We start from the raw sequence: 24393 nt of genomic DNA, 5'->3' as shown, positions 1-24393 counted from the left end.
ACATGCAGAAGAATTAAATGCTTGAATTAAGATGAAGTGTTTAAGTACCTTTTACTCAACAGGATTTTTAAACTCAGTTCTACATGTACTACACTTTAATAATGATATCAAACACAAACAAAGTTAAGTTCTACCATGCCCTTACCTAGTAGTAAAAACAAGGTAGTTCAAGATAGCTGACTCCTGTCAATGATGTAGAGTAAGCTACCTGGCTTGCTACTGCCTTCATCAAGCAGCCAGAACCTGGTGACTATAACTACAGCCATTAGGGTCTGCAAGTTCAAAACCAAGCATACTTTATAGTAACTTGCTTTCATGCGTGTATCTTGTATTGATCATGTCTGCATCTATCACTTTATTCACAATTAAACAAGCTGTAAAGATAGTACATGATATTATGTTTCCTTGCTGAGAAGTTAAATAGATTTCTTCTTTAACATGTTTGGTTTCTTTATAATAAATGTGCTGAGTAAGCACATTTCACTTCTGAATAATATTCACTTCTGAATAAATACATTGCCTCTACCTAGTCTCTTCATCTATACTTAATTAACCAGTGTGACTGGAACTCTACAGGAATCACAGACTCACAGGTTGGAAGGGACCTCAGGGATCATCTAGTCCAACCTTTCTAGGAAGAGCACAGTCTAGACAAGATGGGCCAGCACCCTGTCCAGCTGAGTCTTGGAAGTGTCCGATGTGGCCAAGTCAACCGCTTCCCTGGGGGATTATTCCACAATGTAACTTTTTCGTAGCAAGATAATCAGCAGATGTGGACAGCAAATGGCAATTCTGTTCCAAGGATTCTAGCAATTCAAAATTTGGGTTTGGCTCCCCAGAAGCACTTCCTGAACTTGAGTGTAGACCTTTATGAAAATCTATTTATTTCTCCACATTTTCATTTTGATAAAAGAACAGATTTCATTCACAACATTTCAGTTGGCAAAATCCCCTTCTCAACTCTAGCATCCACCATTGATTCTCTGCATAGAATTTTACAAAGACTTGTGATGAGAGCATTTATTATTAATTAGCTACTTAACATTTAACAGAGAACTGCTCTCAGAAAGAGATATTGAAAATATAAGATTCCTCTAAAATTTCTGTTACATCAAGTGTGAGGTTAAACAAAAACTTCTTTTTATCTGTCTTACAACAAGTACTAATGGCACCATCATAAGATGCCAGTATGGAACTGATTCTATTCTTCATAAACAATGCCCTATTTTCTCCATAATTCCCATCTATAACTGCCTCAGCATAACATCTGTAAGCATACCAACAAAAAGGACAAGCAGTAGCTTTGAGCCTACAGAAGTTTTCTTTATTGTTCAGAACTTTTTGACAGAGGTCACATTTTCTTTTTCTTAATCTTTTCCTGCGATTATTTAATTTATAGGACAGCATAATCAGACATCTGAATAATTTTGCCTTTTTAACTTTACAGCATTTAACTATTAAAACTCAGTAGCTAGCCTTTTTATTTGGAAAGCTTTTGGTCATCTATTTTTATGTTACTCATACACATAGATATAATTTGACTAATGTTAAAGATCAGAATACTAGATCATTGGAGAAGATTTTTTTTTTTAAACATCAGATACAATAGTATCAAGTGTCAGAAAGGCAGTTCTCTACACTGGTATCTGTGCAACCCTCTCAGCCAGTGCAGTGACAGAACAAACTCACAGTATCTTCTGCTCTTTTGTCAGTTTGCCACATCAGCACTTCAGATTAATTAATTTTGCATATGGATAATTTTTAATATGCAAAATAGCTAGGAACAAAGATAAGAAGCTTTCCTCAAATTAAACCAGGATAAACTAAAACCTAGGAATAAAAGTTTAGTGTCATGATCATTATTAAGTATAGACTGTAAACATAGGCATATACAAGAACAAGGCACAAAAAGCCTCATCCATTTGCCACATTTTATATGAATAGTACAGATTATGAATGCACAGATTATAAAAACAAGTGTTTGAGAGTCACAGATGTGCTACGATCATAGATTAGAGCCATAAATTATTTAGCCACTTCATACAGGATGTTTCCTCTCATGCAAACAGTAAAAAAGCCCCATATTCGAAGCAGTTTTATACTATACTTGTCTGGAGCACACCTTTGAAAACTAAGGTTTTAAAAAAGAAATAATACACTTCTCTGCCACAGCAGTAACTCCAGTTAGAACACAGAGAAAGCTGCCCAACCATTATGCATTATTTAGACATAAACCTCCCATCGATTCTCTGTAGTTCAGCCAGAAGTAATCACCCAAGACACATGATGGTGTATGACTTCCGTTTTCAAATGTTGTAATAACAGGACAAAAAGCTGATACTCCATCTGGATCCACAGCCAGTATATGGGATCAAAGTGGACATGTGTCTCTTTTCAAAGATAGGCAGCTATGGATGTTACCGCAAGGAGTAAGAAAGACATCTTCCCTAGACTTAGGATCCTATTACCACTAAATATTACCTGGACTCAAAAAAAGTGAGTTTTAGCTTTTTTTTTTTTAATGACATATTTATCAACCCTAAACTTTCCTCACAAAGACTGAAGAGGTGGTTCCATGGTTTAACACAGGATATGGAGAGCTCTCAGATGACACATCTTCAGAAACAAGAAGTTTCTGCATGTCAGTTTGTATGAACTACATGGTTTTGAAAAGGCTGAAATGATAGAATGCAGACTACTCAGGACTTTTGTTGTCGCTGAGCTGATGTTTTTGTACATTGCTTACTGCCTCTTTAAATAGCATAATCCTAGCACAACTGTCTCAAACTTGTGAATTAATTCATTAGCCCATAACAAACAGGTTCTTACACTAGTATTTATTTTGTTCCACAGATCAAAAAACTGACTGGAAAATAAAACAAAATTTGTTCTGAGAAAGACACAAAATGCCAGCAAAAGGCCACACACCATTTTTTAAAAAATTGCAGCTCTCAACAGTTATGCTTCTGCTAAAGTTGTTTCCTGTTGTACGCTTTCAAATACTTCCTGTGGTCTGCCCTCCATCAGTAACTTAAACCAAACAGTATCTGGAATATGAAGTCATTTAAGCTTGATGTTAGCTCTAAGCTACCACTTCTGAGGGTAGCAATACAACTGCAACACAAGGTGACATAATGTTATATTTTTTGTAATTTAAATAACTATTCAGAATTCTTTCATGTAAGACACTTCAGTTTTAATTCATAAAATGACATACCTTGTTTATTAGATGCTCAGTGACTACTTCTCTTAGTCCAGTGTAGAGTTTTTCACCATGTTTATGCAACACCATTGTATATGCATTCCTATACAGCTCCTCAAAACTGAGGCCACTATTGTTCTTACGCTGGATCTCTTGGATTGCATTTTTTAAAAGATCCCAAATGCTGTTCACATATTTCTCATCCATAGTCATCTGTAAAAATAAAACAATACATTATTGTTTAGAATCAAGAAAGATCATTACAGAAAGTTATCTTTAGAAGTTGTAACTCCGGGAGTGGTAATTGCTTCTGCCACATTTTGTTGACTCCATTATCACAAGGTTTCTCCAACTTTATCAAAAGAAAAAACAGTATTTATGAAACTAGTAGGGATTTCAAGAAATAGTTATGAAAATTATAATTTGTAAAAGTTTAATGCTTTTCTCCTTCAGAGCTGTAAATCCAAAGAACCCAACTCCAGAGCCTGTGCAGGTGGGAAGGCAGGTAATTGTGGATGTGAGCCTCTTCCATAATCTTCCTCCACAGTGTTAATTACAGTCAAGTCAACTTTCCTCCCATATTAACATGCTGCTTGGCACCTTGTAAATCGTACTGCAACACTGACCTGCTTAAACAGACCCCAATCGACTTGTACAATAAAAGATAATGTCTGGCACAGAGTTTGCAAACTTACTTGTCAGCTGCTTCAGCTAACTAGGTATTATTTACAGCAATGTACTAAAGGCCAAAGAATTGCATGCCTACAATATTGCGCTTGTATTTTAAATACTTACAGGTGTTGAAAAATCCCACAAATGTCCAAAATTAACATCTGTGTTGAACATACTTCCATTGCACAAATATGATTAAGTAACTTGCTACAGGGTATGCATTAAGCATTAAGCAGAATATGCATCTGCTTGATCTGTTATTCAGACAGCATATACTTCAGTAAATACACCAGATAAGAACTACAGCAATAAAGAAAAATTCAGAGGGAGAAACTCTTACAAGAAATAGTCTCAATGTAAGAGCAAATCAACTTTTGTCCTCTACTATGGGCTGCTGAACGAAATCAAAACAAGACACATACTCTTCCATTCTCCTCGTCTTTTGGAGTTTTGGTTAAACACAAAGATTTTAATGATAAAAATAATCCTATCACTACTTTTCTACTCACCTGATACCAGATCCACTAGCCTACTAATCTGTATGTACCCAAAACTTAAGAGATATGTCACTGTATATCTAAAAGCAAAGAAAACCACAAACATATTCAAAAATTCTTAGCTGCCTGTTTACCAAAACCAAAACCTCAAAGAAACAGAACTGGTGGAATGTCATCCACCCCTGCTTTTTGCTTATTCTTCTATGTATAACATTGAAAGGTCAGTTATTTTCTTTTAAATTTGCATTCTCTACATTGGTGCCTCTTCAGGGAAATTGTTTTCTAAAGCATTCCTGAAGAAACAATTTTACAAGTACTGATAATGAAGGCAACCATTTAGAACTGCAGACACCAATCTAAGTAAAAGCTTTTCAGTTTTCCTTTCAAAAAAAAAAAAAAAAGAAAAAAGATGTTTTGTTTTCAAACAAAGTATAGACTCAAATCAACACTTCCCAATGCCATTTTCTCCCCTGGCTAATCAAAAATCTCCCAGCCACCATGACAACCTTTTTATCTCAACTGCAATTTAATTGCTCACTTCTTAAAAACAAGTATGATCTGTATAATACAGCCAAATCACCAGCCACTAACTTGAAGAGGTATTACAGCATTGCTGTTTCTGGGTTGGTCAGCCTGTAAACATTTCTGTATGTTACCGATAAACAGTACATCTAATCATTTGGATCTGTTCAAGAAAAACAGTTTGCTCTTAGGTTTAATTCTTCTACTTTCAATCCGAATGCTCTAAAAGTCAGTGAAGGAATGATTGTAACATTATTTGCTCCAAACTCACTGAGTACAAACATGAACACAGGGCTTTCCGCCGCTTAACAATTGACACGCGATGAGCTGCTCTGGAAGCAGAAGAAAGATCCATAAAAGGTAATTTTAAGGAGTACAGATCTCCATGGGATAAATATACAGAAATATCTGAAACAGTATTATAAACTTATCTGATTACCTTTTAAGATTAAGCATGAAGGACTCTTGCTTCTCAGTGCAGCTTCCTATTCTGCTACTGACTTATTTAGATCAATATCTGTGAGGTTTTATGGGAACAGGTTTGCTAAAGTTTTGGGATATCAAGTTAGAAGAGCATTGTCTTCCAAAAAAGATCTAGCATAGCTAGCTTGTTTGCAGCAGTGTTTTCTAACAAAAAGACTCCTAATACTTTAAATAGCTCTACTCTATTGGATAATAAGTCACTGCTGTAAAGCTTCAGCAAAAATTTATTATTTCCTCTCCACTGCTGAAAAGTTGTTTAGCTTTTGAATAGAAGAGGTCTTCCTGCATCATTATCCTCAAAGTTATGTAACAATTGCAATAACTAAATCTACCCTTGGATTATTTAACTCACAGATTCATCTCTTTTTACCCCCCTTCCTTAAGACAGGCTTGTATGCAGATTTTAGAAAAAACAAACAACTAAGTAATAAATAAGTTTATGATGCTACTAGAACATTTTGGCATCTTTCAGAATTCTGTACAAAAGCATCTCTAAAAACACTGTTAGAGAACTGTGATGCTAATCCCCTAGTCTGACCCAACAGTGAAGATTTATGCAACTCTCTAGGATCCCTATCAAAGCCCATAAGCTATCTACTTCCACAAATACAAATATACAGGATCAGAGCCCTAATGTTTTTCCATGCTCATTCCCAGATTTCTTCTAATGGTTATATTTTAAAAGTGAACTCCACAGTTGTAATACAGTTGCATTGCTTGAGCCTTCTATTCTTGCAGATTTAAGCAGAAACTAAATTATGCTGGTGCTTAAAAAAAAAAAACACAAAACCAACACTCAAAAAACCACATACCACCCAGATTCAGAAAAGTTTTCAGAAGCAAAATCCCAGTAATTTCTGTAGTGTTTACATCCAGATTCACCAAGATAGTAAGAAACCAGTGTCCAAAGAGAGGAAATGTGTTAATGTACTCCAGTTTATCTGAACATTACCTTTCTTGGGGAATGGGACAGAGATCAAGTCTGTTATTGGCAGGAGATAGCTGTTTATGAGAAGCCGCTAGTTGGAAAACTTCCACAAACCGCTGCCCAAATGCTAATGATTCAAAGATGCAACTTGAACACAAACATCTGAACTCTAAGTGCAGCAGAAGTACATCTTGAGGAAGTTAAGACTAAAATATCAGTGTACATAAAAGTACAACCATTTCACCAAAAAAATAGGTCTTCAAAGGACTCAAAATGTCCTTTATTCAACAGTACTGCCACAGTGCAGGAACAGATACATGCAAGCCCTTTCTTTAACGTTTGCCTATCCTATTAAGATCTCCAAGACCGAAAAAACCAATCCCTGTCAGACATTAGCACCCGAAGAGCATGACACCAGCAGGTAGAGCTAGTAACAGTCCTGAATATACTTCTCAGTGTCTCCCTCCTAGAAACTAACACTACTGACCCCACCACCTCTTTTGAATAACTTTATCAGCATTCCTTAAATCAAACAGCTAAACTCCAGTAGTTTTGGTATTAACTTAAAACTTCATACAACATATTATCATCGCCCTTCTAGTCATGTAGTTCAAAGTGAAATGGAACATCCTGTCCCTGGAGAGGAACAAACCCATGCATTAATACATGCTGGGGCCAACTGGCTGGAAAGCAGCTTGGCAAAGAACCCAGGGCTCTTGGTGGACACCAAGTTGATGACAAGCCAAAGGGCCCTTGAGGCAAAGAAGGTTAATAGCATCCTGGGCTGCATTTGGAGGAGTGTTGCCAGTGGGTAGATGGCTATACTCGGCACTGGTGAGACGTGTGGAGTACTGTGTCCAGCTCTGAGCTCCCCAGTACAAGAGAGACCTGGACATACTGGAGAGAGTCCAGTGAAGGGCCACTAAAATAACTGACTGAAGCACCTCTCGTATGAGGAAAGGCTGAGTCAGGTCTGTCAAGCTTAGAGAAGCCTTGGGGAGAACTAATCAATGCCTATAAGTACCGAAAGGGAGGGTGTACAGAAGAGGGAGCCAGGCTCTCTTCAGTGGTGCCCAGTGATGGGACCAGTAGCAACAGGCACAAACCAAAACACAGAAGATTCCCTCTGAACACCAGGAAAACCTTTTACTGTGAGATTTACCAAGCACTGGCACAAGTTGCTCAGAGAGGTTGTGAAGTCTCCATCCTTGGAGATACTCAAAAGCTGTCTGGATACAGTCCTGAGCAACTGGCTCCAGGCAACCCTGTTTGAGCAGCAAGGTTGGACAAAATGACCTCCAGAGGTGTCTTCCAACATCAACCATTCTGTGATTTGATGATATGCATTACAGCTGTACACCGAGGAAGCCAGAAAACCAGGGCTCCCTGCGTAAGCGTGACGTATTAAAACTGCCAGTACCAGTCTTCCAACTGAAATGCACTGCAGGATAAAAAAAAGGTGTGCAACAAAATGCTTGCCACCAGTAGAACAAGGCATTTGTTCCTTACCTTATAACAACTACAGACAAAGAACAACACTAAAACTCCCAGATCTGTGCAGAGCATCAAAAAGATCTACTGCCAGAAATCCAGTTTACTTTGCATAGAAATAAATGCTTTGGAGTTTAATTTCCATTCTATACAATTTAGCTTTTACTACACTGTTTCCTTTGAATGCAACTTCATTTCATACTTTTGTCAGCTGGTCATTTTGCCCTAAACCCTGCAGAACTTGCTCCTCTTACTTATATAACAATGCTTGAAGTGCTGTGAATTTTAAGAAAAGGCAGTTACAGGAGTAAACTATTAAAAAATATGCTGAATTCTTGATGGATTACAGCAGCTTGCTTTTACTGGAAGTAGCTACTTAGTCTTCTTAAACAAGAGGTGGTTAAGAAAGAAGTGAGGAAGTGCTGAGAGTCTTACACAATCTTGGTAGGAATACCCACAGGTTTACTAACCAGCAGAAAGAGAAGGCACATGAACTAGTACTTACAGGACTAGTGACCAGACACAGCTTCTCATCCTTCTTGCAAAAGAACTTTCTAGACAAGTTCTCTAAAGGTCTCACAAAGATCTCAGACTGAACAGGCCACTGTTAATTCTCAGAAGTTTTAACAGACTGAACACACTTGCAGGACATTCTTACTTTAAAGAAGTCACAAACCCTACTCATTTTTTCTACAGACTAGCTGCAGTGTTTATCACAATTCTACACACTCACAGGTGAAACAGATCAATTTCAAAATGATTACCGCAGAGCAATGTTTCTCAAAATTTTCAAAAACCGCAACCATCACTTGCCTCATTCCTTTCCATGACATCCTTTAGGTCTAATGCCCCAGAGAACTGCAGTGAGAACCGATTCTAATTACAGAAATCAAATGTTTACCCCTCTACCTTGAAGGAAGTAAGTGGATACTGATAATTAAAGTTAGTTAGCAGCTCTGGGAGTAAACATTTGCACCCAGTAATTGCAGCCTGTTCTCACTCCCCATTTCCTATCCCTCAGCAGGCAAAATGAACAGGGGCTGACTGCTGCCATGTAAAACTACCACAGTCCTGACCCACAGTCCAAGAGGCAAGGGAAGCTGTCAAAACTAACCGTCTTCACTTCCATTACAAGATACGGCATTCGTTAAGATGGTATTAAATAGTCTGTTACAAAATAACTCAACATCCTTAGCCTAGATCCTTCATTCTGGATGAAGCTTGGCTGAGGTTATCCAGAAAAGGGCAAGAGCAGCACATTTCCTGCCTCAGAACCTAATCACTACTTGAATTTTTATAAACCCTTCCAATATTGTTAATTTAAAAGACAAGAATTTACTGTGACAGAGATATATTGCCTAGTGTTTGTTCCAAGAATATATCTGAAAAATGGCATATTAAGATATGGAACTACATATTCTTCAACTACAGAGCAGATAAAATGTACTCCTGTTAATGAAAAATGGAGAGCTCAGTATTCACACTTCTCTGAATGCTAAAGTTTTCAGCACTACGTAGTGATGAGCATATCTGGATGAGTATATATTGGCCACACCTCATTGCCTAAGAAACATCAGTATGCCAAAAAGTGAACAACTCTAACACACACGCAAATAAAAACAACTGATCTCTGAACAACCAAACCAAAAACACCAGGCACAAAATTCCTCAATAGTGTTATCTGAATAGGTTGACTGTTACACACCAAAACACATCACTAGAAGCTAAGAGGAGGAGCATAAAGAAAGTAAGGGCCACCACGACCTACTGCTGTTCTCCTGCATATGGGCTGCTACTCCACTTTGGCCATCTGCTGAGAGAGTCACAGGGAAGTCATAGCACTGTGCTACCAAAACTGGTCCTAATAACTGGGCTTTTGCTCCTAGGTGACCTATAACAACAATTGGAGATTACAATCCAGTATTATCCAGATCTCCTAGGAGTGTCAGGAAATGCCTACTACACTATTATACTCCCTCAGAGGGTGTGTGTGGTGGCGATGGTGGTGGTAATCTATGCCTATAGTTTACTTACAGCATCTGCCAGTTATCATTTACAACATTAAATACTGACACCATTTTTGTTCTTCACTCACCCCTTGACATTCAAGCCTTTCCCTTGTTTGAGTGGGCAACCTCTACACTAAACTTCTCCATATTCCTCCTGTAAGGAATATTTATGGCCTGCACATTGCTCCATTCCAGGCTCAGAAGATGAGCTGAGTAACTAGTGCTGAGTAATCCCATAAAGGCCAAGAGAAAAATCAACTCTAGTCTGACCCCAAAAAAGGCTTGAGCCTCTGTAGAATAGGCAGGGCTGCACGGCAATACTCAATCTGTAGAAGAAATGCAGAAATGGCAATATCCACCTCTCCTTCCCAGCTCTGTCAGGCTTTACTCAGCAGAAGCAAGCAGAACGCACAATTAAGTCAAAAAAGGGAATCTTCTTTGTCAGTCAAAACACCCAAGAGCTGCACGATTTTAGGCAAAATCCTTTCCTTCTCCATTTTGCTCAAATGGGTTCTGCAGCAATGAAAAGCTATTCTGCCAGCATGGAGCAGAAGGGGTAAGTAGATTAAAAAGTGATTGTTCCTTAAAACGAGGGGTCATACCTCCCGTGTAGTGATTGACAGATTTGGTCTACCTCCACGGTACTGTCTCAGAGCACTGATGGTCTCGTCACAAAATAAGTGCTGCTTTGGGGTTGGGGCTTGAAGAGGAAGGGTTTTGGTTGCTTGCTTTTGACAAGTTTTACAGTGAACTGCAACATCTTCCAAGAACTTCCTTTTCTAGTAAACCAAAGCCCAGGAAAAAATATTTGATCCTCTCAAAAGGTAACATTTGTCTGCATTATAGGTAGACCCGACAGGAGCTTCACCACACAACAGCAATTTAACACTCTATAGGAAAAGTTTAGAATAAGTATCTAACAGAAAATGTCATACTGCAGGAACAGTTTTGCCATGTTTAGGAGACTGAACAAATTTTAAAAAGGATCAGAGACTTATTTCTCGTTCATATTTTAGGAACTGATTCAGAAGAACGAGGCAAATCCTGAACTGCCAATAAACCTCAGCTATTCTAGATTTCAACTTTTATTTAATACAATTTCTTCATTTTTCCCAAATGCCCCTCCTAAACTTCAGTCTTGTAAATCTGTGGAACAAAATATCCTGGAGGAAAGGGCAAAAATGAGAAAAACAACAACTCCCAAACACCTGTTCCATCTGAAGTGTGACTATGAACTATGTAAATCTGAGCAGCCACCAGTTACTGAATAAACACAAAGCAAAAGATAACCTAAAACTTTTTTTCATTTCTTTAAAAAAATGCAAAAATAGAGACAATCTGGAGAGGCAGACAATTAAACTGAAACACAAAATTACATAATGCTGATTCTGACATAGACGTATTTTCATTTACAGACCTTCACACACTTTCCCAACACTAACTCATACTAAGTGTTTGCAGCTACTAATGAGCAACTATAAGAATGCAACATACACATAAAGACTAAGGTCAACAGTCTCATAAAAGAGTTTCACCACATATCCCAACTGTAAAAGACAACATATTTAGTCAGCAGTAAATAGCAGAAGCGTAGTATGTAATAGCACCTATTTCATTCAAAACAAGGTCCATGCATATTCACTATGCTTTAATACCATTGAGGCTCTCTGATTTGCCAATTCTTTCAATTTTTCTATTAGAGATACAGATTCATGCACAACACGTTTAAGCCCATGGACAAGACTTCCTCTTTACAGGAGGAAAACCACCAGCAAGACCTCAACTCTGGATATGAGGAGAAGAGACTTCAGGTTGCTCAGGAAACTAGTTAGTCAGGTCCGCTAGGGAAAAACTTTAGAAGGTGCTGGGGTCCATCAGTGCTGGTTGCTTTTTAAGTACCACCTCCTAAGAGCACAGCAGCAGGCAATTCTGAAATGTGGGAAGTCAAGTAGACAAGGCAGAAGGCTGGCTTGGCTGAGCAGGGATCTTATTCTAGAAATAGTGCAGAAAAAAAAGAAAGTATATGGCCAGTGGAAGCAAGGTCAGGTGACATGGGAGGACTACAAGGATGCTGCTTGCCACTGCAGGGAGGAAATTCATGTGACCAAAGCTCAACTGGAGTTGAAGCTGGCCAGTACTAGGAGAGAACAATAAAAAGGGCTTTTACAAATATGTTAATGGCAAAAGGCAGACTGGAAATACCGCTGGCCTGTTACTTGATGAGCATGGTCACATCACAAACAGGGACATATACAAAGCAAAGATGTCTACTGCTTTCTCCACCTCAGTCTTCAACATGATGGGCTCAGGGACCCCCAGATCCCTGGGCTAGAGAACCATGGCTGTGGGAATGATAAACTCCCAGTCAACCCCAAACTTGTGCAGGGCTTGCTGCTCCAGCTAGATCCTTATAATAGGACTTGATGAAATTCATCCAAGGGTAAAGAGCTGGCTGATGTCATAGTGAGACCTCTTGATGATTTTTCAATGCTCTTGGGAATCTGGAGAGGTCCCAGCTGACTGGAAGCTGCCAAATGTTGTCCCAATCTTCCAGAAGGGCAACACAGACAACCCCAGTAACTACAGGCCCACCGGTCTCACTTCTGTGCCTGGCAAAATTATGGAGAAATTATTCTGGAAGCTACTGAAAAACACCCGAAAGACAACACAGTCATTGATCCCAGCCAGCACAGGTTCACGAGGGAAAAGTCCTGTTTAACAAACTTAATTCCTTTCTATGACAACGTTACCCACCTAGTTGACCAAGGGAAGCCAGTCAATGTAAGCTTTTTGGATGTCAGTAAAGCTTTTGATACTGTCTCTCACAGTATCCTGCTGGACAAAATGTCCAGCATAGAGCTGGATAAACACATAATGCTATGGGTGAGCAACTGGCTGACACATCGGACTCAAAGGGTCATAGTAAATGGGGTTACACTGGGCTGGTGGCCAATCACTAGTGGGGCTCCACAGGGATCCATCTTAGGGCCAGTACCCTTTAATGTCTTCAGAAATTACTGGGATGCAGGACTTGAAGGAACACTAATTAAGTTTGCTGATGACAAAATTGGGAGGAGCTGTTGACACTCTCAAGGGCAGAGAGACCCTGTAAAGAGATCTAGACAAATCAGAGAGCTGGGCAATCACCAACCATATGAAGTTTATCAAGGGCAACTGCCAGATTTTGCACCCGGGGCACAGCAACCCTTGATGTACATACAGACTGGGGAATGAGAGGCTGGAGAGCAGCCCTGCAGAGGGGGATCTGGGGGTTCTGGTCAACAGCAAGTTGGACTTGAGCCAACACCGTGCCATGGCAGCCAAGAGGGCCAACCATGTCTTGGGATGCATCAAGCCCTGCATTGCAGCTGGTCAAGGGAGGTGATTGTCCTGCTCCACTCTGCACTGGTACGGCCTCACCTTGAGTACTGCATGCGGTTTTGGGTGCCACAGTACATTAGGGATACAAAGCTACTAGAGGGGGCCATGAAGTTGGTGAAGGGTTTAGAGGGGAAGCCGTTCTAGGAGTGGCTAAAGTCACCTGGTTTGTTCAGCCTGGAGAAGAGGAGACTGAGGGGAGACCTCACTGCAATCTGCAGCTTCCTCACAAGGGGTGGAGGAGGGGCAGGCACTGATCTCTTCTCTCTGGCGACCCATGCAGGACCCGAGGGAATGGCAGGAAGATGTGCCAGGGGAGGTTTAGGTTGAATATTAGGAGAAGGTTCTTCATGCAGAGGGTGGTGGAGCATTGGAACAGGCACCCCAGGGAGGTAGTCACTGGCAATATTCAAGAAGCATTTGGACAACACCCTCAGACACATGGTGTGAATGTTGGGGTTGTCCTGTGCAGGGACAGGAGATCAACTCCATGGTTCTTGTGGGTCCCTCAGGACATCCAATGATTCTAAGACTTACCTATCTTTCCCTCTTGCAGGTCTGTTACGGGGATCCCACAAACTATGTTAGTATCTAAAAATCAATTTATGGGTTCAATTTGCAATTTATGATGCTCAACTTACAAAATGCACCTTCAAACAGTCACATCATTAATACAGATTACAATAGAACTCTCATTAATACAGATAAAAGCAGAATATTCCTCGTCTGAGTGGGGCAATGAAAAATTAATAACTCATCAGCCTCATTTTTCATTCATTTATTGGTATATATGGATTCACGCAGACCAGTCTTTATGTCTTTTTATACGTCTTTACTGACGTATAAAAACTACTTCAGTAAGTAACAACATAGGAAAATCAAAGTCAGTAAATACGGTATCTAAGATCACTTACACAAAGCTTAACCCTGCCTCTTACACACCCATCTGTCTATTTATTTTCCACCAAGACCCAAACCCCTCGAAATACAGATAAGCTTTAGTCAGCAAGGACTGAAGGATGTTGTCCTCCAGCACCGTTGGATACTGGAGAAAAACAAAGAAAACAGACCAAATTAACTTCTTTTCAACATTAACTTTCAAAGATGCTACTAATGACACCAGGAACTTTATCCTAGAATTACATGCTTTGCTCAAGGAGGACAGCAGAAAAGTACTTAATTAAAAATAGAGAAATCCAAGTTTTTAAGATACCTTTCTCTTTTCCCCAGCATTTGGAGACAAATATAAATTCCTTTTCAAATACTGAAAGGCATTATCTGTAAATGAGTAAATCCCTCTGCCACAGCGCAAACTTCTGCCTACCTGCCATCAGGTTATGAAACTTGTTTTAAAAGAAGGTGTTCTTAAAAGATAACAATTAACTGGTTTTGTTCAAGTTTCTAGAAGAACTGAATTGGTACGAGGCTAAATATAGGAAATTCTAGTTCAAGAGATAGTTGTCACTGCTATAGAATGGAAGTGCTTATAAAGCCAAAATAGCAACATTGCCTGTATTATTAACCAAGGTTCTTTTAAAAACATTCAATGACATTTCCACAGTGCTCATTACTATAGTGCCTGAAAATGGAGGAGGATTATAAAACACCTGTAATGAAACTACTCATTTCATAAGACGACTTCAACCTAACAACAGTAAGGAAGAACTGTCTATACTTCCGAAACTTTTCTTGCTAATTTGGAAACTGAGCTAAAGTCTAGATTTAAGTTTACACTTCAAGAAGTCTGATCTTTCATGTTTAACTTTGCAAGGTAAAGAAAGCATTTTCAGACACAAAGTAAGTTTTTGGCTTATTTCAGTAGTTGTATTGATTACTTAAGGTGCAAATAACACCCATGGGGAAAAGGAGTATATCAGGTCAGGATTGCTTAATTAAAAAAAGAAGTCCACTCTGAATGAAGTAGAGGAATAAACACAAAGCTTTGACACCAAAAATATGCCTACTTCCTCTCTCCTGCCCAAAAGAATAAAAATTAATATCAATATTTTGAAGACTAATGAGAAGTTCAGAGTCCTTTTGACTCACTTCAGAAGTAGCAATCCTAACCCAAGTTTCCTCAAATTAAAGTTATGAAAAAAAAAATTATGAAAGGCTTGTGTAACAGCAGGAAATATGTTCTTGAAAGAAATACAATAGCTTTAAGGTTTCTATCCTAAACAAAGTTGGTTTCAAAGAAAATATTTGAACCTAATTAAAACAGCAGAAATGGAATGAAGAAGAGCTGAATTTCTGGGAGTGAATCATCCTTCTCGTCTGTCAGCAGGATCCTGGAGGTCTAGAAGGTGCAGGGAAAGACAGGTAGTTCTGTACTTCAAGAGCTCAGCTGTGTGTCTGTAGCTGTCAAACAGGCTCTTGTCAAAGGTGAAATGACAGACAGTGAAAACAGTGGTACCAAGTTTCATAAACTACTGGGCATGTCTTTCCCCATTTACAAACAAGGGCCAGATCCTAAAAATTTCATACAAGTCATTTAGCATTCCACCACAATAAAATCTTAGAACAGCCAAGGACATGCTTTTCAATCCGAGGACTATGTGACTATAAGCGAAGTAACACAAAGTAAGTTCAGCTGCAAATTTCCTTTTGCAGCTTACTTGAGATAGCTGGCCATGTGCAGGCTCTTATGCTGTAGTAGAAGGAAGGTGGCTCATTCCTCTTCTGCTGGAATTACTTTCAATTTACTCATGACTTAAGACCAGAAAGGAAAGTTTGTTCACCTATAACTTAACAAGATTTACTAGAAAAGAACAAAAATTGCTGGAACTCTCAAATTTCCATGGGATTTAGGTCCCTCTCTTCATCTCCTTTTAAAACCCTGGTGTGGGACAGCAGCATTCCAGGTAACATGCAGTAGGTTGTCTTGAAATTGCCATAATGGATGACGGATCACTGTCCACAGAAGCAGCTCTATTATACCCCAGCCTGCAACTTGTATCACTCCTAACTCTAAACCAACAGAAATCTTTCATTTTTTTAACCTAAGTCAAAATGGTTTAAAACTTTGATTCAGTATGTGATCTTCTATTAGTTTTAAGACCATCATCACAACACTACAAAGGAGAAATAAATAGCATTATTTTAAGAAGCGGCAAATTCATGGGTTTTTTGGCAAATCTTTTATATTGATGACTTGTATAATATTAACATTATAATTACTTTAAAACATAAAACATAATGGAGATGCTGCATGCCTCAATCCCAGTTAAGAACTGCCAGGGTAAAGAGCTATGCTGTTCTGCACATCCATACCTTCTGCGGAAGGCACTGAGTCTCCTCAGGCGTATCACCTCTCCAAGTGATAAAATCCATTAGCTCAGTAACTTCCCAACCTTGATGACCTGGATTCAGAAAGCTTCCCTGAATCACAAATGGCCCATTCCTTGCCCACTCAACTTCAGTGCAAATCCTGCAAGAATTATTTCTGGGTTGGTTTGTTTTGTTTTTTTTTTTTTTTTTTTCAATTAACCTGTAAATAGTTTAGTATTTTACACTTGTTCAAAAATCAACACTATTTAAAGAGGAAGTCTGTGAAACTCACACCAATTTATACAGATTGTAGACACATCTCCTAAAGCCATTTCAAAACAAGGAACACAATGCAGGATACAGGCGAGATTGGGGGGGTGGGGGGTAGGCAGAAGGGCCTTTAGAGGCTTTTGGGGCTTGATGACAACAACATAACAGTTTGAGAACTGTTATAGTAACTAAACTGCTACTCTAGCTATTTACTATAGTATAGTTTACTATAGTAAAAAAAAGATAAAATTTTATGATAGACAAAGGCCAACAGAGGATAATTTTTTTTTCTCAGCTTACTTCAGGGAGGGGAAGGAAGATACACTTAATAAATCACTTACACACTTACAAATAATCAATACTACTGCATGCTGACAATAACCTTTCTCTGGGGGATTTTTGCATGATATAGTGCATATACCATGATCGGATGCACAAATCAGCAGTGCCTGGAAAAGCAATACTAACACTGAAATGAGTGCAACAGAAAAATAAACCCAAAGCTACAAATGGAAATTATATCCATATATGTAATATCAAAAAAATAGGTCCACTCAGATGGTACCAACATTTTAAAAACAAAAGTACTGTGAAAGTAAAAAAAGCTTATTTCACAATAAAGATTCTTCATATACAAAACATAAGAAACAGACACACAGAGCCTGTACTCAAACTACACGTAGTATAAGGAATGAATGTTATGAATTTTTGATGAGATAAGCTAGTTCAATTTTATATAATTCACTTATAATTTAAATTGTTATTGTCTTCATTTCTGTTTATTCTCATTAGTATTAAAAAATTAACATTTCCACAAATGCACCTCATGCCCACAAAAAAAAGTTATCTGCTTACATTTTGCATACTATTACACCTTATATAAACTACAAGCAAGACAATTTCAGCCTTCAAACACTAATTTTATGCACAACTAATTAAAGAATCTAGGCAGCTCCACAGCAAGGACCATCCAAATGTAAATGTCTATTACAGTTTTGTCCTCCTTGCTGTACTCTGGTATTAAATGCACTTTTTTCCTTCCCTAAAATGCATCTGTTAAAATGTCAATATGGAAGTTGTTTTGTAAAGTCATCTAAGAGTATTTACTTCTGCTGATATACCAGTACTTGCACCTTCACAAAAGAACTCTTACCGATTTAAAAATTCTGAATAGTTCACAAAAGCCAGCAGAAAAATAACAATTATATGATAAAAAGTATGCTGGGCCATGCTATAGTTCTCTACTATAGTATTTCGTACTCCTTGTTTCCACAAAAACTGGCTCAGAATGAGAAATACAAGATCAATTCTTCAAGAGTTGTTTTTCCACATGTATAGCTACCAGAAACCACAGATAACAGCCAGTGATCACATGCACAAGGTCAAAAACCTATTCTGGACTGTAACAGAATCACTGTGCATTTTATGAATGGACTCAATCAAACTATCTTAAGAAAATCTGTCCCAGTCTATCTCGAAATACTTTCACCACATACAGAGAGATTATCAGACGCTGCAGATCAGTTGTGGTGATGTAAAATTAAAAGCACCTGCACCAAGACTATCTGTCCTACAGATCAAAGCCAAAGACTTCAGAATACATATTTGAAATTCTGAGAAATGCTGCCACTTTTGCCCTGTACACCTGCCCAGAAGAGATTAAAAAAGAAACATTTTGAAAGAACACAAGAACGAGGGGGTGGGGAAACCTACCAAGCCGCTTGAAAAAAACTCAGAGTGAATAAGCCAATATAAAAATCTTAACAGGATGCTAGTGGTGTTATTTTATAGTCTTGCACAAAAACCAAGCAAATTTCAAATACTGGCAAATACAGTGCCATACAGAGGCACTTACTCAAAACTCAGACCAATTGGAATGATGATTGCTTAAGACCCAACAAACAAGGAAAAACAGGAAAATTTGCAACTAAACCCTAAACATCTACAGACCTCAGGAATTCTAATGAGATTAGGTTAAACCACAACTAAAAGATAATATGTACAGTGTGTTAAAAAAAACAACCAAAACACCACCTACAGCTATTCCAAGTCTACCCCAGAATTAGTGTTATCACCTCTTAAAAATTCTAAATGTAACATCAGGGCTTCCAGTCTGCTCTTAGCATTTCATCAACAAAACAAAACTAAAAAAAGCCTGTGAAAACTGGAAGGCCATCATAAGATTAACTGTCCAGAAAACAACAAGATTTCTGTTTTTTCCTGTAATTTACACCAAAACAACACCTTTTTCTTTGAATAAGATAACAGTGGTTTAGTTTTTTGGTCTATTTCTAGGTTTTAAACCTACACTGTATGGGTTAATAGCCAACATACACACTCTTATAAATATGTTTAAGAATATAAAGCAATCAAGATTCACAAACCCAGCCATGTAAAACATTAAATTAACTAGGTGGTCTTGCAGCACTCAGTGGGTTTACATTATTTTAATCAGAGCTGAAAAAGCCTGCAATAAACTATCTTCCATGCCTCTCCATTCACTCACCAATACAGCACGCATGCTCTAAGCGTTACAAGCCAGAGCAGAAATACACATACTGCTTACGTAATCTGAACACTTAAAAATTTTACCACAGTTAAATGTGTTTTCTATGGTCTATCTGCTGTAAGATGCTCAAGACAATATTTACATAATTTCTTGAATTGATAGATCTATGCATTATAGGTTGAAGCATGAATTTCACAAACCTTATCTCAACTTGTATCAATTCCCCCAGATTCAAAACAAACCACAGAAGCAGTCAGCCCTCCCTGAGAAGAAAAAAAAAAAAAGCATTCTGCCTACACAAAGCCTAAATCAAGCGGCTGTTAGATCTGAGAGGAAAGGAGCAGTGGCAATGAAAATATGAGCCTTAATACTTTCTCATGGAAGAGTTGAAACCATTTACTTCTACGTTTACAGAACTTACTTTGAGGAAGAAGTAACAAGTGACACCAATTGATAAACAGGCTGAAAGAAACAAGGCTGTCTGCCTTTTTGCACGAGACTGGATGAAATGGGATTTTTCTTAGGCACACATTCCAAATAAAATTAATCAGTGAAGCTTTTTTATATATATATATATATATATACACACACATATATATACACACACACACACTTAAAAGACCCATTCTGTCATAAGTGCATGTGTAGGATCTCTCTAAATTGCTTTCCATAATTCATAATGTAACCATATAATACTGATCCACAGGAATAGTTCTGAGAACTTGCAAAACACTATTTTGTAGCCTTGTTCTAGAAAGGCAAGATAGCTCTGCAGGAAATGAAAATGATTAAAAGCATTCAAAAATAACCCCAAACAAACCCAACTCTGAAAATCAAAACCAATAACCTACATCAGATCATGCTGGTTTTCAGAAAGATCTGTCCAACCAATTTTATGGTGACAACTGACATAATGCATTGAGAGAAGGATGAGTTCTTGCAAAAAAGTTCATTCAACACAGCTTAACGGTACTTGTGTAAGTTTTCAAAATTAATTCTGAAAATTCTCACATCCTGTATATTTCTGTAAGAAAGGTGCATTTTTTTACTCTGTAGAGCTTTTCCATCAAAACACATTTAAGGCTATTATTTTCCACTGGCTAAACAGTCACAGCAAAACAGCTCAAATACACTTGCAGGAGCCATAATTTATACATGCTAGATCTCCATTATAGACATCACATCTCTCCAAAACTTTTAAGCACAAATCTAGCATTCTTCGACACCCCTTTTCACAGATCAACTAAATACTCTTAAAATTAGATTTGCTGCAAGCTTGTTTGAGAGCTTTTAAAGTGTGCCTTTAGCAAGCAGTAATGGGCTCACTGAGAGTGAAGCAACAAGAGCCAATCTGAAGACCCTGAGAGTACTTTAAGCTAAACCAGGGAGGGAAGAAAATAACCCCAACACATCTCCAAAACAGGTGCAATTAATTCATGTTTTGTGGGAGTATCAAACCTGCATTTTCACATCATGCACATACTGTGTATTCAGCAAAAATACTACTGCACTCCTCCAAACAATTAAAAAGTACTAGCTATATCCAACTTACATCACTGACAATTACTCAACTTTTCAGAAATTATTTTGTTATTTTAGTGTCCAACCACAACATATTCCTATTTGTTGTAGGGTGTATGAATTTGAAACAAGAAAGTTTAAAGATTGCTTAAGAAAAAAGAACCTACACTTACTGAAAAGCCCCCTTACACTATTCCATCTCTCTTTAACACTACTCTGAATGCTATCTGGATAGACCTTATACAGATATAGAACAGCTATATATTATGAAGGTGTCAGAAGTACCACAAGCACTTACTGAAAGTAGCACAATGGAATTCTTCTACAGTGGTACATAAGGTTACTTAACTGCACAAGCTTAACCTCATCAGTTTGCCCTACTAAGTTTACTGTAAACTTTCATTAAAAAATTTCTATTAATCTCAAAGTCATTGCCCTTGAGGTAAGAAAAAGCACATCAGAGCACATACCAGGAGGTAGCAAATATTAACAAACACTTGGGATGACAGAAAATCTGTCACCAGTTACAAGAAATAATAAAGCAGGAATCTAGACTAAAACCAACTCCAAAACATTAAGATCTCTAGGTACAACGCTGGTAGGTTTCAAATGCTTTGGTCCATTTCTACTTAATTTCTAGTAAGGTAAAAAACTTTGGAGTAGTAATATTTTGCAAATTATTATTTCTCCTTTAGCTACTATAAAATATAACAATAATAGAAATACAAAAAATATTATGAAAAACAAAGTGTTGAAGAGAGACAACCTACATGGAGGAAGTTACCATAACATTGTTATGTTCCAGGAACCTTAAGTGTCCAATTTGGCTACTTCTAGTTTAACATAATAGTAAACGGCTACCTCCGTGCAAGAAGAACTGATCTAAAACAGGTAGACCTGCTGAGGAAAGATGATCAGTAAGAAGGCAGACCAAAGCAGCCTACAAAGTCACCTCTGGAAGCACTCCTAATTCAGAACTGAAGAGCAGAACCACCAAATTCGAGATAAAAGAGTGAAGATCAGTAGCTGTAGTACAAATAGTACACTTTCTAAATATAGGGTCTGTCCCACACACAAATGCAACCTCATTGACAAGAATAATCCCACTGCAGTCACCGGCAACATTCACAGGACCAAAGCTATACAACCACTTAGGCCTCCACAAAATTTGCCTTAAGATTTCTACATGAACTACGGCTACTCCCTTCAGTAATTATGAAAGAGAAACCCCTCCAACCCTCTCAACCAAGTACATGTTTCTTTTCTAAAAACACTTCGTCAACAGGATTGTCAACAAAATATCTTAGAAAAGAAAATCTACTGAAGGGAACACCTGAAAAAATGCTGTCAACAGATATCACTAAATACATAAGATGTGTAGGCCTTGATGCCTATTTACTGACTGAATTATTTTAGGGGGAAGGTAATTTTTCTTTTAAACTTTTAATCTAGACATTAAGCAACTGTGAAGAAAGACAATGCTAGCAAAAACAGTTTCAGAAGAAACCTGATGACAACGTTTAACTTTATGGAAGAGAAGGGCTCCATATGAGCAGTCTCATTAATTTCATATGCCCATTTACAAAAGTGGTGAAAAGAGTAAAAAACAAACAAAAGTTTATCCCATTGATAAGTCTGTCTTTGTTGGCTGACCCGTATCTACATACTCACAGATGGAATACATGAATCTGTTTATCAAATTAAGAGACTATTATATTTTTGGTGTGGTTTATTATAACATATACATATTGGTTTTGTGGTGCTTTATTTTTTACATGTTTTCCTACTACTTGTTAGTAAAGCCCTGGCCACATTGCAGTGAGTCGTCTTTATTCCTGTAATCCAACACATCCTAACAAAATTGACGTACTTGAAAAAGGCTTTTAAAGAAATAAATGCAATTTGGAGATCAAAAACCTTTCATCAGCTAAAATTCATAATTTCATAGCCCATTTTTTCCTTTTGACTTTTACCATCAAATGCAACTGTCAATGATTAAAAGTAGAGGAAAGAGTAAAACAGTATAAATCAGATTGCTACAATTAAGCTAGCTGCTGAGAATATAAAGAATTCTCTAATTTCATCAGCAAGAGTTTTGATGAAGAATATCTATTGATATATTCCTTGCCAGTGAAATTAGATAAACAGGTATGTCCAGTTTCCCCGTAAGGGCAAGGTGCATTATTTCTACACTACGGCCTACTGGGACCAGACATAGCGTCAAAAAGTTAACGCTAAACCTTAAAACCCAGTGACTCAACTAGGCATCTTCTTTTTAACATATACACCGATGAACACATACAACTTCCTGGCAATACTCTGGCAGACTGAAGCTTTTCTATTTCTCTCGTTCCTCAACACCATTAATAGTACTGTAGTTGTTATTCTGTTGTAAGCTTTAATTGAACCAACTGTCAAAACACAGCAAGCTTTATGGCAGTATAAATTAATAATCTGGCTCATTCCCCTCTAACTCAAAGGGATGGCACGCTCACGGCTCTGCCGAGCATGCATGAAAGTTCCCTATGCCTACATGTTTATACCAACATCTTCTGAATAGCTGGCATTATGCCACCTAAATCTTATAATCACACAACTTACAGCCTCTTTACGGAGCAGAGGGTGAAATAAACTCACCAAGAGGAAACTCTCCAGAAGACATAAATAAATACACACACACACCCCCTTCCGGGGTTAACTAATTTTGTTGATGTAGGTGCAAAACCTTCGACTCCTTCTTTGAGGCCTTTTCCTTGAAAACAAAGAAACCAACACACCCACCCCCCCACCCCCCTCAGTGCCGTACGTGGATTTTCATAATTGATTTGCTTGAGTGATGAGGGAGACGATAACCGCGGGGACCAGTTCCTCCACCTCCCACTCGCCGTGCGGCAGGTAGCGCTGCTCCCTCACGTCCGTCAGTCCCCCCCGGCCCAGCACGCACGGGGGTGCCCGGGGCCGGCTGACAGCTCGCCCCGCACCGCTCGCACCGCCGCCCCCCCCGAGGCCCGCAGCCGGCCCGGCTCCCCGCCCCGCGGCCCGGGGCACACGGCGCGGCTGACAGGGCGGCGAGGCCGCGGGGCCTGCGAGCGGTCGGAGGCCGGGGCCTGGCGCGGCCGCTCAGCCCGGCCTAGGCCCGGTACTCACAGGGAACGCTCGGATCCGCATCTTGGTGTCCTTCCGGCTGCCCGTCCCCTTGCTCAGGTTCGACATCTTCGGGTCCGGCGGCGGCGCCTCCCGTCCGGAGGGGCGCCGGGGGACGCGCGGCGGGGCGGCAGACCCCGGGAGCGGGGCCGGGGACCGGGCGGGGGAGGCCGCTGGCGACCTTCACTCCTGGCTGCGGCCCCCGGGAGCTGCGCGGAGGGCGGGAGGGCCGGCCGAGCCGGGCCGGGCCGAGGCGGGGGGGGGGGGAGGTGGTGGGTGAGGCGAGCGGCGGAGCAGGCGGCGGCGAGGGGCGAGGCAGCGGCGCAGGCCCCTCGCTCCGGCAGCGGCGCTTCCTTCACCCTCCTCCTCCGCCGCGATGGCGGACAAACATCGCTCAGTGCGCAGGGCCGAGCGCCCCCCCCTTTCCTCTCCTTTCCCTCCCCACCGCCCAGCCAGCAGTCAGCGAGAGACAGATCCGGCGGCGGCGGCGGGCGGGGGCG

At 39.3% G+C, this 24393-nt stretch overlaps 1 protein-coding gene across 1 annotated transcript in view; it reads right to left on the bottom strand.

The window, feature by feature from the left end:
* CUL3 (cullin 3) overlaps positions 1-24097 on the bottom strand; it is a 59975-nt gene extending 35878 nt beyond the window's left edge. Inside the window, exons 1-2 of the mRNA XM_075099213.1 lie at positions 23897-24097; positions 3218-3415 (exon numbers count right to left, since the gene is read on the bottom strand). Of these exons, the coding sequence (XP_074955314.1) occupies positions 3218-3415; positions 23897-23962 (264 nt within the window). The 5' untranslated portion in view covers positions 23963-24097. The remainder of the gene's footprint in view (positions 1-3217; positions 3416-23896) is intronic.
* Positions 24098-24393: the final 296 nt, after the last annotated feature.

Source organism: Phalacrocorax aristotelis, chromosome 7, assembly GCF_949628215.1.
Source record: "Phalacrocorax aristotelis chromosome 7, bGulAri2.1, whole genome shotgun sequence".
Taxonomy (NCBI): Eukaryota; Metazoa; Chordata; class Aves; order Suliformes; family Phalacrocoracidae; genus Phalacrocorax; species Phalacrocorax aristotelis.
Note: the sequence above shows the minus strand (reverse complement) of the source record. Positions and strands in the feature narration are given on the sequence as shown.